This window comes from Pleurodeles waltl, chromosome 6 (genome assembly GCF_031143425.1).
Source record: "Pleurodeles waltl isolate 20211129_DDA chromosome 6, aPleWal1.hap1.20221129, whole genome shotgun sequence".
Lineage (NCBI taxonomy): Eukaryota > Metazoa > Chordata > Amphibia > Caudata > Salamandridae > Pleurodeles > Pleurodeles waltl.
Window position 1 is genome coordinate 1,181,139,792 of NC_090445.1, and position 15,164 is coordinate 1,181,154,955.

General features: G+C 47.6%; 1 protein-coding gene across 3 annotated transcripts in view; it reads left to right on the forward strand.

Moving 5' to 3' along the window:
- Nucleotides 1-15,164, forward strand: part of ZFAND4 (zinc finger AN1-type containing 4) — a 273,261-nt gene that overhangs the window by 117,720 nt on the left and 140,377 nt on the right. For all 3 annotated transcript variants that reach the window (XM_069240423.1, XM_069240422.1, XM_069240424.1), the window contains one exon: nt 10,936-12,102. In XM_069240423.1, the coding sequence (XP_069096524.1) occupies nt 10,936-12,102 (1,167 nt within the window). The remainder of the gene's footprint in view (nt 1-10,935; nt 12,103-15,164) is intronic.

A 15,164-nucleotide genomic window follows, 5' to 3' on the forward strand; every position in this document is an offset into this window, starting at 1 on the left:
TGTCACTCCCCATCCGTCGACGCCGTTGCCTTCTCCAGCCTCACTGACTTCGCCCGGGTCATCGGGCCAACCACCTTCAGTGTTTGAGGTTCCGCAGCCTCAAATGTTTTCTCCGTTGTTGCAGACGTCGAGGTCGGTGTCTCCTTCGACCCAGGCACCCCAGTACCCGGCTTTCCCGGCCCCTGGAGCTGATCATACTGCATTTTTAAATGCAATGTTTTCCATCTTCCAGCAGATGGCTCCAGGTGGTGGACCGGCTGGGCCTTCGGGCCCTTTGGCTTTCAACATGGGTGCTCCGGCTCTGCTTCGACCGACACCCTTTATGCCCTTTCTCCCCCTGGGGAACGTGGGCTCTGCGTCGGAATCGGCTCCGGTGGCTCCTGTGGCTCCTGTGGCTTCGGCTCCGACAGCTTCGGCTCAGGCGGCTTCGATGTTTCAACCAGTGGCGCCGTCTAGACCTCCTACGACCCCGAAGCAGTCTTCTCTTCATCCGACTCCTTGTTCGGCGCCAAAGGTACCTATGGCGCCTGTAGACCCGGCGTCGGACGGATCCGGAGATCGACGTCGTTCTTCGACATCTGCTGACGCCATGTCGACGCCGAGGATAGAGGAGAGGCTGCACTCGTGGAGGCTTGCTCTCCGCCTCCTTGAAGAGCAGGAGTACCAGAGACAGAACCTGGAGGAAGGGGAGGTTGAGGACTCTCATGAGGGTCTCCATGGGCTGGACACTGCTAGTGGCCTAGATACTTCCCCCGAGTGGGACTTGTCATCTCCTGGGGAGTATACAGAAGAGGCGGCCACTTTTCATTCTGTCATCAGGAAGGCAGCTAGCTTCTTGGATATTCCTTTGCCGGTGACTGAAGCCAAGCAGAATTCGTTGACAGAGGTGTTGCACCCGGCCTCTACATCGGCAGAACCACTCTTGCCGGTCAATGAGGCGCTGCTGGAACCTGTTTTGGAAGTCTGGATGAAGCCGGTGTCTTCTTCAGCTGTCAAAAGATCTGTGGCTAGGAGGTATCGGGCTGCACCGGCTGACCCTGGTTTTCTTACCAGACATCCAACACCTGAAAGCTTGGTGGTCCAGGCTTCCTGCTCGGCAAGGTCTGCTCCGGGCTCTTTTCCAACTGTGCCCTCGGCTAGAGACTCCAAGAAGATGCACATGGCATCCAAAAAGGTGTTCTTGTCATGTAGCATGGCATTAAAGTCCACCAATGCTACATGTATTTTAGGAAGGTACATTTATGCTCTGATGGACGAAATTGCATCTACGCATACGGAGGTCCCTCAGGGGCTTTTAAATCTGGTATCGGACGCTCAGGCAGCTGCAACTCAGGTTATCCAATCTGGGTTGGATACAACTGACTCGGTTGCTAGAGCAATGGGCACTGCTGTAGTTACGAGGAGGCAGGCTTGGCTTCGTAACTCAGGATTTTCCTCGGATGTACAGTCGACCCTACTGGACCTTCCTTTTGATGGGGACAAGCTCTTTGGTGCCAAGGCGGATTCGGCCTTAGAGAGGTTCAAGGAGAGCAGGGCCACGGCCAAGTCGCTGGGCTTGCAAGCCACTTCTTCTGCCTCCTCCAGATTTTTTAGGAGGTTTCGAGGATTTGGTCGTGGCTCCTCCTCCTCCTCCTTTCGAGGGAAATTCCAGCAGCCTACCTCTGCTCTCTCCTATAGATCTTTTAGAGGGAGGGGTAGGGTCCGTACCAGGGGAGCCTCTCAGCAGCACTCTGCCTCTTCCTCTTCCTCTGGAGGGGTGCAGCAGGGGAAGCAGCCTTAGGCTTCCACCAAATTCCCACTCACTCCACTCCTGTAGGGGGGAGGTTACTGAATTTTCTCCACAAGTGGGAGGTCATCACATCAGACTCCTGGGTTACCAGCATTGTGAGAAAAGGCTACATCCTTCCCTTTCGGGAGTTTCCGCCCCCCCATCCCGCCCGCCCATCTTATTGTTCAGAAGAACACCTCCTGTTGTTAGAACAGGAGGTTCAAGTCCTCCTTTTAAAGGGCGCGGTGGAGTTGGTTCCAGAGCAGGAAAGGGGTCAAGGTTGTTACTCGAGGTACTTCCTGATTCCCAAGAAGGATGGTCGGTTGAGACCAATCCTTGACCTAAGGATCTTGAATTGGTTCCTCAATTAGGAAAAGTTCAAGATGCTGACCCTAGCTCAGGTGCTTTTGGCGTTGAACAATGGAGATTGGATGGTGTCTGTCGACTTGCAGGATGCTTGTTTTCATATCCCGATTCTCAAGTCGCACAGGAAGTATCTCCGGTTTGTGGTGGGGTCGCGGCACTATCAGTTTGCGGTTCTTCCGTTTGGTCTTACTTCAGCACCTCGAGTCTTCACGAAGGTGATGTCGGTGGTTGCGGCAGAGCTCAGGAGGAAGGGGATAGCAGTATTCCCTTACCTGGACGACTGGCTGATCAAAGCCAAGTCCCCGGAGCTCGTGTTGCATCACCTGCAATCGACAACCCAGTTGTTGTTCGACCTGGGCTTTTGGGTGAACGTGCCCAAATCTCACCTAGAGCCCTCTCAGCGCCTCCTGTTCATAGGGGCAGTACTGGTTACAACATTGAATCGAGCCTTTCCTCCGCCTCAGCGGATTCAAGACACTCAGGCGTTGGTTCCAATGTTTCAAAGTGGAGCGGTCGTTCCAGTCCTCAAGGTCCTACGTCTGCTCGGTCTTTTTGCCTCCTGCATACTGTTGGTCACACATGCTCGCTGGCACATGAGGGCTCTTCAGTGGTGTCTCCGGAGGCAGTGGTCTCAACACAAAGGAGATCTCGAAGGTTTGGTAAAGATCTCCAGAGATGCTCCCACGGATTTGAAGTGGTGGATTGCGTGCGACAATCTTTCCCGAGGAAGGCCGTTCACACAACCTCCACCAGTGACCACGGTAATAACGGATGCTTCCACTCTAGGGTGGGGAGCTCATCTGGGGGACCTGGAGATCAAAGGGCTTTGGTCTCCAGTGGAACAGGTGTTTCGTATCAATCTGTTAGAGTTACGGGCTGTACGTCTGGCTCTCCAGGCCTTCCTCCCATCCCTTCGCGGTCAGTCGGTTCAGGTCCTGACGGACAATACTACTGCAATGTGGTATATAAACAAACAGGGAGGGGTAGGGTCGTACCTTCTCTGCAGGGAAGCTCTTCGGCTATGGTCCTGGGCAAAGGACCATCAGATTTGCTTGATAGCAAATCATCTGGCCGGAGTCTTGAACCTACGTGCGGACAATCTCAGTCGCCATTTCTCTGCCGACCACGAGTGGCGTCTCCATCCAGATCAAGTCCTTCTAATCTTCCAGATGTGGGGGTTTCCTCGGATAGATCTGTTTGCCACCCGGGAGAACTCACACTGCCCGTTATTCTGCAGCCTCCAGTATCCGGTACAAGGAGCGTTGGGGGGTGCGTTTCAGATGACCTGGTGCGACCAGTTGCTTTACGCGTTTCCCCCCATGCCCTTGATTCCTCGAGTATTGAGGAAAATACGCCAAGACCGGGCCCAAGTCATCTTAATTGCTCCGGATTGGCCAAGGAGGGTGTGGTATTCCGACCTTCTCCAACTCTCACTGTGCCCTCCGCTCCGTCTCCCTCTCAGGGCAGACCTCCTCTCGCAGTCGCAGGGGCAGGTTTTACACCCCAACCTCCAGAGCCTGCACCTTCATGCCTGGAGATTGAACGGGGCAACCTGAGTTCCTTTTCTCTCCCGCCTGAGGTAGTGGATGTTATCTTATCGGCCAGGCGACACTCCACTAAATCTATCTACGCTAATAGGTGGTCTAAATTTGTGGTATGGTGTGGAGAGAGGCAGATTGATCCCCTACGTGCTCATTTGTCGGATGTTTTATCTTTTGCTATGTCTTTAGCACAGAGGGGTTGTGCAGTGGCTACTGTTAAGGGTTACTTGTCTGCCTTGTCAGTCTTTATTTGTCTTCCAGACCAGCCTTCTTTATTTAAATCTCCAATAGTACTTAGATTCTTGAAGGGCCTTATGAATACATTTCCTCCAAATCCTTTCGTTATGCCTCAATGGGATTTGTCCTTGGTTCTAACTTTCCTTATGGGGTCCCCTTTTGAGCCTATGCATTCTTGCCCCATAAGATTGTTAGTTCTTAAAACGGTTTTCCTGGTTGCTATTACATCTACAAGGAGAGTGAGTGAGTTGCAGGCTCTATCGGTAAAACCCCCTTATACATCTTTTTATGGGGATAAGGTGGTGTTGAGGACCAAGGCTGCTTTCCTTCCGAAGGTTGTTTCACCCTTTCATTTGGCCCAGACAGTTACTCTATCCACGTTTTTTCCTCCGCCTCATCCGTCAAAGGAAGAAGAGAGACTACACTGCTTGGACCCAAAGAGGGCGTTAAGCTTTTATATAGACAGGACAAAGCATTTCAGGCTGGAGGACCAGCTTTTCATCGGATACGTGGGAAAGAGGAGAGGAAAGGCAGTCCACAAGAGAACACTCTCCAGGTGGGTTGTTCTTTGCATTAAAATGTGTTCCTCTTTAGCAAAGAAGGATCCCCCTGATGGTATAAGAGCTCATTCCACCAGAGCTAAGTCGGCCTCCTCGGCCTTGGCTAGGGGTGTTCCTGTGGTCGACATCTGCAAGGCCGCAACTTGGTCGTCCCTTCACACTTTTGCGAAACATTACTGCTTGGACTCTGAGGTCAGAAGGGACGGACATTTTGCACGGTCAGTGCTGCAGGATTTCTTGGTATGACCATTCAGGCACCCACCACCGAGTGCGGTACTGCTTTGGGACTCTATTCATTAGGTGTGGAATCCACAGGTAGTTGTATCCATCAGAAGAACGAGTTACTTACCTTTGGTAACGACTTTTCTGGTGGATACATTAGCTACCTGTGGATTCCTCACGGTCCCACCGGCCTCCCCGTTGCCTGTTTGTTCTAACCAAGTAATTCTTGAGTGTGCTCCTCTTGGTTTTGAGGATTGGTATATATTATGTATATATGTTTATACAGGGAGTGCAGAATTATTAGGCAAATGAGTATTTTGACCACATCATCCTCTTTATGCATGTTGTCTTACTCCAAGCTGTATAGGCTCGAAAGCCTACTACCAATTAAGCATATTAGGTGATGTGCATCTCTGTAATGAGAAGGGGTGTGGTCTAATGACATCAACACCCTATATCAGGTGTGCATAATTATTAGGCAACTTCCTTTCCTTTGGCAAAATGGGTCAAAAGAAGGACTTGACAGGCTCAGAAAAGTCAAAAATAGTGAGATATCTTGCAGAGGGATGCAGCACTCTTAAAATTGCAAAGCTTCTGAAGCGTGATCATCGAACAATCAAGCGTTTCATTCAAAATAGTCAACAGGGTCGCAAGAAGCGTGTGGAAAAACCAAGGCGCAAAATAACTGCCCATGAACTGAGAAAAGTCAAGCGTGCAGCTGCCACGATGCCACTTGCCACCAGTTTGGCCATATTTCAGAGCTGCAACATCACTGGAGTGCCCAAAAGCACAAGGTGTGCAATACTCAGAGACATGGCCAAGGTAAGAAAGGCTGAAAGACGACCACCACTGAACAAGACACACAAGCTGAAACGTCAAGACTGGGCCAAGAAATATCTCAAGACTGATTTTTCTAAGGTTTTATGGACTGATGAAATGAGAGTGAGTCTTGATGGGCCAGATGGATGGGCCCGTGGCTGGATTGGTAAAGGGCAGAGAGCTCCAGTCCGACTCAGACGCCAGCAAGGTGGAGGTGGAGTACTGGTTTGGGCTGGTATCATCAAAGATGAGCTTGTGGGGCCTTTTCGGGTTGAGGATGGAGTCAAGCTCAACTCCCAGTCCTACTGCCAGTTCCTGGAAGACACCTTCTTCAAGCAGTGGTACAGGAAGAAGTCTGCATCCTTCAAGAAAAACATGATTTTCATGCAGGACAATGCTCCATCACATGCGTCCAAGTACTCCACAGCGTGGCTGGCAAGAAAGGGTATAAAAGAAGGAAATCTAATGACATGGCCTCCTTGTTCACCTGATCTGAACCCCATTGAGAACCTGTGGTCCATCATCAAATGTGAGATTTACAAGGAGGGAAAACAGTAAACCTCTCTGAACAGTGTCTGGGAGGCTGTGGTTGCTGCTGCACGCAATGTTGATGGTGAACAGATCAAAACACTGACAGAATCCATGGATGGCAGGCTTTTGAGTGTCCTTGCAAAGAAAGGTGGCTATATTGGTCACTGATTTGTTTTTGTTTTGTTTTTGAATGTCAGAAATGTATATTTGTGAATGTTGAGATGTTATATTGGTTTCACTGGTAATAATAAATAATTGAAATTGGTATATATTTTTTTTTTGTTAAGTTGCCTAATAATTATGCACAGTAATAGTCACCTGCACACACAGATATCCCCCTAACATAGCTAAAACTAAAAACAAACTAAAAACTACTTCCAAAAATATTCAGCTTTGATATTAATGAGTTTTTTGGGTTCATTGAGAACATGGTTGTTGTTCAATAATAAAATTAATCCTCAAAAATACAACTTGCCTAATAATTCTGCACTCCCTGTATGTATATTTATAGTTCATATATTTATTTACTTGTGTAAAAAAAAAAAAAAAATGGTAGGTTGATTTCTCAGAATGATGTGTTGTTTGGAATATCATTAAATATTACTATTGTTCTTTCATCTCAATGGCCTATTATTCTCAGGCACGTAAAAAATGTTGGTACTGACGTCGGCACGTCGGCGAGGACCTCTTACTGCCTGTATGACGTCGGACGGCGTCGCGTGGGCAACTGTGACGTCCTCGTTGACGTGCAGAAGCTAGGAAGAAGATTTCAGTCGAGTGCTGGCGCAGTGGGAGTATTCATTAGGTGAGGAATCCACAGGTAGCTAATGTATCCACCAGAAAAGTCGTCACCGAAGGTAAGTAACTCGTTCTTCTGGTGGATCATGCCACATAATAACCAGAGGCCATCCCTCTGAGGGCCACCACTGCACCTGTAGTGGCAAGGGCCCTAGCGGCGATTTGTACCCTGGTGGCGTTCCCCAAGAAAGTGGTGTCTGACAGGGGCACCAACTTCATGTCTGCATACATACAGTCCATGTGGAAGATGTGTGGATTGACTTGCAAGTTCTCCACCCCTTACCACCCCCAAACTAATTGGCTTGTTAAAAGGTTCAACATGACCCTGAAAGGCATAATCAGAAGTATGCCGAGGGCCTGTGGAAAAAGTTAGATATCCTCTTGCCCAGCCTGTTGTTTGCCTACATAGAGGTACCACAGAGGGGAGTGGGCTTCAGCCCCTTTGAGCTTCTGTATGGATACCCTGTCAGAGGACCCCTTGGTTTGGTGAAGGAGAGTTGGAAGTAAGCTCTCAAGAAAGTCCCCCATGATGTAGTAAGCTACATGCTGGCCTCCCCTGTAGCCAAATGGCTAAGTAGTGGAAGCAAGCTTCTGACAACTGAAAAGCCAGCCTGGCTGTAATGAAGGAGTGGTACAACCAAAATGCTACCGCTGTGGAATTCCAGACGGGGCAAATAGTGTGGGTGATGGAATGTAGGAGAGTACCATCTTGCCTGGCATAGTACCCCCATTTTTACATGTATGTAAGTTTGTATTTGCCTGTCTCGCTGGGATCCTGCTAGCCAGGACCCCAATGCTTACAGGTTGTGGCCTGAATGTGTGTACTTGTGTAGTGACTAACTGTGTCACTGAGGCTCTGCTAACCAGAACCTCAGTGCTTATGCTCTCTCTGCCTTTAAAATTGTCACTATAGGCTATTAACCATTTTCACCAATTATAATTGGCACACTGGAAAACCCTTATAATTCCCTAGTATATGGTACCTAGGTACCCAGGGTATTGGGGTTCCAGGAGATCCCTATGGGCTGCAGCATTTCTTTTGCCACCCATAAGGAGTTCAGACAAATCTTACACAGGACTGCCACTGCAGCCTGCGTGAAATTACGCACACGTTATTTCACAGCCATTTTCACTGCACTTAAGTAACTTATAAGTCACCTATATGTCTAGCCTTCTCTTACTGAAGGTTAGGTGCAAAGATATTAAGTTTGAGGGCACCCTTGCATTAGCAATGGTGCCCCCACTTTGTTCAAGGCCATTTTCCTGGACTTTTTGAGTGCAGGGACACCATTACACGTGTGCACTACATATAGGTCAATACCTATATGTAGCTTCACAGTGGTAACTCCGAATATGGTTATGTAACATGTCTAAGATCATGGAATTAACCCCCCCATGCCAAAATCTGGTATTGGGGTGCCAATCCCATGCATCCCCGGGGCTCCACTATGGACCCCAGGTACTACCAAAACAGCTCTCTGGGGGTTTCTCTGCAGCTACCGCTGCTGCTAACTCACAGACTGGGTTCTGCTCTCCTGGGTTTTGGGCAGCCCAGTCCCAGGAAGGCAGAACAAAGAATTGCCTCTGAGAGAGGGTGTTACACCCTCTCCCTTTGGGAATTGGTGTTAAGGGCTGGGGGGGGAGTAGCCTCCCCCAGCCTCTGGAAATGCTTTGAAGGGCACAGATAGTGCCCTCCTTGCATAAGCCAATCTACACCGGTTCAGGGAACCCCCAGTCCCTGCTCTGGCACGGAACTGGACAAAGGAAAGGGGAGTGACCACTCCCCTGTCCATCACCACCCCAGGGGTGGTGTACAGAGCTCCTCCAGGGTGCCCTAGACCTCTGCCATCTTGGATCCAGAGGTGTGAGGGCACTCTGGAGGCCTCTGAGTGGCCAGTGCCAGCAGGTGACATCAGAGACCCCTCCTGATAGATGCTTAACTGACTAGGTGGCCAATCCTCTGAAGGGTATTTAGGGTCTCTCCTGTGGGCTTTTCCTCAGATAACGACTTGCAAGAATTCACCAGAGTTCCTCTGCACCTCTCTCTTTGACTTCTGCCAAGGATCGACCGCTGACTCCTCCAGGACGCCTGCAAAACTGCAACAAAGTAGCCAGAAGACTACCAGCGACATTGTAGCGCCTAATCCTGCTGGCTTCTCAACTGTTTCCTGGTGGTGCATGCTTTGGGGGCTGCCTGCCTTCATCCTGCACTGGAAGCCACGAAGAAATCTCCTGTGGGTTGACGGAATCTTCCCCCTGCTGGAGCAGGCACCAAACTTCAGCGTCACCGGTACTCTGGGACTCCTCTCATCCTGACGAGCGTGGTCCCTGGAACACAGGTGGTGGACCCAAGTGACCCAGACTGTCTAGTGGTCCAACTGTCCAAATTTAGAGGAGGTAAGTCCCTGCCTCCCCTCTCCAGACAGTAATCCTGTGCGCCGCGTGAACTGCAGCTGCTAGGGCTTCTGTACACCTTTCCAAGGAATCCTTTATGCACACCCAAGCCCAGGTCCCCAGCACTCCGTCCTGCACTGCTCAACTCCCTGAGTTGACCTCCGGCTTCGTGAGACCCTCTTTTGTAGTGTTGAGACGACCGCCCTACTCAGTCTTCTTGAACCCGTGTTCAAGGACTTCTGCGGGTGCTGCCTTCTTGTGCGTGGGCTCTCTACGTTGCTGAGGGCCCCCTCTGTTTTCTCCTCCAAGTGGTGACATCCAGGTCCTTCCTGGGCCCAGACAGCACACTTTTTTTTCAACCGTAACTCTTGTAGCTAGCAAGGCTTGTTTGAGGTCGTTTGCCAAAGAAACAACTCTGCATCCTCCAGCATTCAGTGGGACATCTTCTGCACAAAGGAGAAGTTCCTAGCACCTTTCGTTGTTGCAGAATCTACAGCTTCTTCCATGCAGAAGCAGCCATTTTGCACCTTCATCCGGGGTTTAGGTGGCTCATGCCCCCCTGGACACTTTCCCGACTCTTGAAATTGGTCCCCTTCCTTTGCAGGTCCTCAGGTCCAGGAATCCGTCTTCAGTGCTTTGCAGTCTGTTGTGGTCTTGGCAAAATCCTCTACACACTACACTAGCCTAGAGGTCCATTCGTGGTTCGCATTCCACTTTCATAGTATGTGGTTTGTGTTGCCCCTAGGCCTGTTGCATCCTATTGTATTCTACAGTGTTTGCACTACTTTCTGACAGTTTTACTTACCTGATTTTGGTTTGTATGTATATTTTGTGTATTTTAGTTACCTCCTAAGGGAGTAAATCCTCTGAGATATTTTTGGCACATTGTCACTAAAATAAAGTACCTTTATTTTTAGTAGCTCTGAGTATTGTGATTCTTATGATATAGTGCTGTATGAAATAAGTGGTATTTTAGGAGCTTTGCATGTCTCCTAGTTCAGTCTAAGCTGCTCTACTCTAGCTACCTCTATCAGCCTAAGCTGCTAGAACACTACTAATCTACTAATGAGGGATAACTGGACCTGGCACAAGGTGTAAGTACCATCAGGTACCCACTATAAGCCAGGCCAGCCTCCTACATGAAACCTGGGACCATCCAAGGTTGCTGGATGGGACCCTATGAGGGGATTGAGAAGAAGGGCAAGGCACCCCTATGTGGTGGGCCATAAGACCCCCCAGGCCACCCCACAGAGTGCTTCATATCAATCACCTCAAACCACACTTCGAGAGGTCTGGAGGGGAGGTGCCCATGCTGCTGGTCACTAATGGGGCTGATGAGGAGGAGAGTGAACCTCTGCCTGACCTCTTCAATCCGTCACCTTGGAGACTGTCTGTGGACGGAGTGATCCTTTTCCCCACTCTGACTCCTGAACAGCAGAGGGACTGTCCCCAAGTATTGGAACAGTTCTCCTCTCCTCTACTCCTGGAATTAGCCACATTCTGATGGATACAACTACCTGTAGATCTAACGAATGAACAACTTATGTGCTATGTCCATAAAGTCACAGAATTTATAAATTGTGTTGTTGTAATAAAGAATGTTTAAATTGTGTTACCATATTTTCTAAGGCTAACATGAGTATTTTAAAACTGCAGTATTCTAAAGAATGTAATGTTTTTGTTGTGTTTCATTTTTTAGCCTAAGAAGACCAAGATAAAACCAAGACCTCCAGTGGTTCCTCGTCCTTCTGGCAATTTAACAGTAGCTGGTCGTCATAGACTGTTGAGAGTGCTCCCACAAATTGGGCAGACTGGCCTTTCATCTCCTGGTAGTCTACATCCCACACAGACTTCACAAAATGCTCTTTCGACTTTGACAACAGTTACTTCTACTGTAAGAACAATACCATCTATTTCAAAGGACTACCAAAATGACAATGAAAACTGGGACAGTACTATTTTGTCACCATCTAGCATGGGGCTGCCACCTAAAATCTCTCGTTTGGAAATTGAAAGTTCAAACTTGCATAAAAATAGTATTCTTCCATCGGTTTCTTGTCAGCTTAAACAAGCAGGAGACTCCAAGTCAAACCTAACCTCAAAAACTGAAGATGACTGTGGTTCTCATTTGGGAGTTACAAATTCTGAGTTGTATTCAGCGGAAAACATTCCCATGCCTATAGCAGATTCCTGTTCCCTGTTCACACATGGAAACTGTCCTGAACACCAGAATGAACTTTATGGTGTAAGGAAGGTAAATGCAGAGTTTGGGCTGACTAATGAATACAACAGTTCGCCAACTATAGAGCAGCCATTTGCGCCTTTACCAAAATCATTGAGTTCGGAATCAGTGAACGCCAGCCTTATAAATTCTCATGAACTAAATCCACAGAGAAATAAACTTTTATCTCCTCTTCGCTGTTCTGCACAAGTGGCTCGTGGCCCTTTAGTGAAGCCTCAAAGACAATCCAAATGCTTTGATATTGGAAGCCTACGACCAGCTGCCTCACAAACTATGCTTCGGTCATTGGAAGTCCGTAACATGGGTGATTCTTCATTTTTAAGGACTAGTAAAATTAAAGGTGTTAAAGTAGACTCCCCCGGCAAAAGACAAGATATTATTTCCAAAACAGAGGCTAGCGATATCACTGAAATGGCCAATAAAGCTTCTAAAGAGCCAATCTGTTCTGTAAATAACTTGGAACTTTTTGCTTCGCTGGCACGAAGCACAAGCAGGGACAGCATACAGAATTCCTGTGGCACAGGCGGATTGCGAAACTCAAGAATTGCATTACCTTCTAATCTGCAGTACTTTCAGGAAGAAACATTTAGGGAATCTTCATCCTCTATCAGAACCACTGATTTTGTAAGTGTACTAATGAATCTAATAATTTTTTTTTTTGTAATGATGTTTGTTATGTAGTGGAAGACATTTTTAAAAAGTAAACGTTATTCATACCTGCTATCCTCACACAAATTCCTGCTTTTAATATTTGTTTGCTGTTTCAAAGTCCAAATGTAATTTCATGATTTATTTTCGGATTGCCAAGAAGTGCATTGCTTTCTCTAAGTTTGGGTTTTTAATTGATTCACATGCTTCAACTACCCCTTCTCCTTTTTCTGGATTCCTTATACACATGTTAAATTTGAAGTAACCAAATGCATTCATTTAAAATATCGTCTGCAACTGATCCGCCCTTTTGTATGAACCATATTTGGACCAGCAGTGAAGAGGTCATCCCCTTTAGGTTCTAGTATCTTTTCTACCGCATGACTAGTGGAAAGTAATCCTCCAGCAGTCTGTCTGTTGCTTCAGATAAACTTGAATTGAATGAAGGAAGCTGTGCACTTACTGCTATAGATAAGCACATTTGTTTATTTTCTTTCATCTATGAGCGGTCTTGCTCACAGCATGCATGACTGTTATTCTTGAAAGTTCTTTTTGAGTCACTAGACTTGTTTTGACTTGTTCCTAAGCCCACAATACACCAAGACAAAGACTCCACCTCAGAATGTGTTTTTCCACCATTAGGTTCGGATGTGGGTGTGCCAACTCCGGTACTTTGGTGCTGTCTTGCAAAGCCTTTGAGTACAGTAATGAGACATCTTTGCTGGACTGTGCTCAAGGGTCAACCTCACAGAGTTGGAGTTCAGAAGCGCTCACATGTCAAGGCTGAGCTTCACTCCTGATGGAGTTGGGCTTTGAGCCTCAAGATAAGCCTCAAATGGCATCCACCTTCAGATCTGACTCAGTGTGCCAACACCTATCAACCGTGAGAAGCCCCCACAGTCCTGAGCAAGCTCTGTCTAGGGCCATCAAGCAGCACCTCCCATCCATGCTGGTGAGGCTCTAAAAAACATGTCTCTGATCCAAAATATACTTCAAAGTCGACATCCAGACCTGTATCCAAGTTGATTCGGAGAGAGCCCTCACCCCCATGGTTGGGCTTCAGCTCGGTCCCTTTTGTTCTGCAGCTTTCTGGGGAGCCTGATGTAAATTAGAAGAATATCTTTATTCGTTCTCTAACAGGAAAAATCCTGACTAAACCTCTTCTTTCAGGAGCACCCACACTCTTCCTAGAGCCCTAAAAAGAGAAGTCTCCCTTTTAATGGAAACGGCCAAGGAGCCACAGAATCTCCTGCCCTTCTAGGTAGGTTAAGGATTGGTCCAGTAGTAAATACTCCCCCCAATGACAAGATTTTAAGCCTCCTACATCCCCAACTTCTCGGTCCTCACACTCCTCACATTCAGGACACAATGACTCAGACCAAAGTAGCCGATACAACCCTTTGAATGTTATTTTCAGCCTAGCCCACCTGGGGAGGGGGATCCTCTCTGAGCTTGGATTATCAGTTAGACCCCTCTGGACGATCCAAGCATAGATCCCTGCCCTGTCAAGGCTCGCTCTCTACCCCACCTGACAACACTGCTTTGTACCACAGAACGATACGGAGCAGCCCCATACCACAAGGTCACATAGTACAAGAGGACAACAACATCAGGGGCCGGGTCATGCCTGACTCTCTAGTGGTTCATTCTGCCAGGAAAGAGACTCTCCACAGGTGACCGGGACTGCTCCTTCCCCAGATAAGAAAAGTAAGAAGACCAATGTGGCTGGCAAGCGTGTGGGTATTGGGTCGGCCACATAATGGAGGGCCGGCCACATAATGGAGGATTTGGTCTGAATACTCCCCATATATGACAACAATGATTGGGAGATGGAATAGCTCATCAACCACCTCCGCAAACTCTGTCGCAAAAGAGACCAGGAACTGGTCACAGGAGGCAAAATCATTGTCCGTGCCAGCATTAAGTGTGTGTTGGACTTTGCAGACACCACCTAAAGGGGAGATGAACACCATCATCTGGCTTTGCTGCCACGTCTGGCTCGGTGTCTTGCTTCAGAGCAGAGTTGCAGCAACTTTTCAGTTTGCCCTTTGGCAGTGAACATCTCTTTGGCCCTCAGGTTGACTCCATACTGGAGAAGATAAAGAATGACACAGACACTGCTAAATGTGCACCATACAGACGTGAGGGCGTAGGTCTGACTTCGGGAAGCAATAAGTAATGCTGCAAGTGATATCAGTTTAATCAAAGTTGTAAAATGTAGGAACAATGGAGTAACTATATTCCCACAAAACAAATTAATCTCATAACATAAGGCTGCGTGAGCATATGTAGAAAGGGCCGGGCTTACAGTAATTAAGTCAGCAATATCACCCAGATGAGCGTAACCATGAATGTGTATCGAGGAAGAGAAGCATTGGGATGCTGTCAAACCCAATCTCTGCAAGTGAGCAGGGCTTATGGCAATCAGAACAACTCCGTAATCACATGAACCGACAATTGAGCATGTAGAAAGAGGGCTTTCCATGTCAGAGTAAAGAACTCATCCTCTGGAAAGGAAAAGTTGGATGGACCATGTACTCAGGACAGGGTTGCATAGATAGCATAGAAAATAAAAGTCCGCATTAGATTTGGATGGCAATGAACGGAAACAAATGACCTGAGTAAACAAATGCATTAATAATTGTATAAATGCTACCCGGAATTGTAAATCCTGGCATGAAATATGAATGGCAGTAAAGTAACAAATGACATAAGCAAAAAATAAATATATCATTGCCAGCATAAATTGTTAATGGGAATCAATGAAAACAAATACCCGCTCTTCAGGTTCCCTAAAGTCACGATGTTATACATACAACACAAAGTGGCTGTGTTGGTTTGGAATAAGACCCTATAGGTAGATAAGACCACACATTTATTGAAATTCATTGGAGATTGGCTAAGGATTCCCTAATGTTAGAAAGACCTTTGTGAATATCCCAGTTGTACCCTGCTCTTCATTTGTGTTGCAGTCATTACAGAGAACCTTTTATTGTGGTGGACCAGGACCACTCAGCAGTACCATTGCATCTTGACCA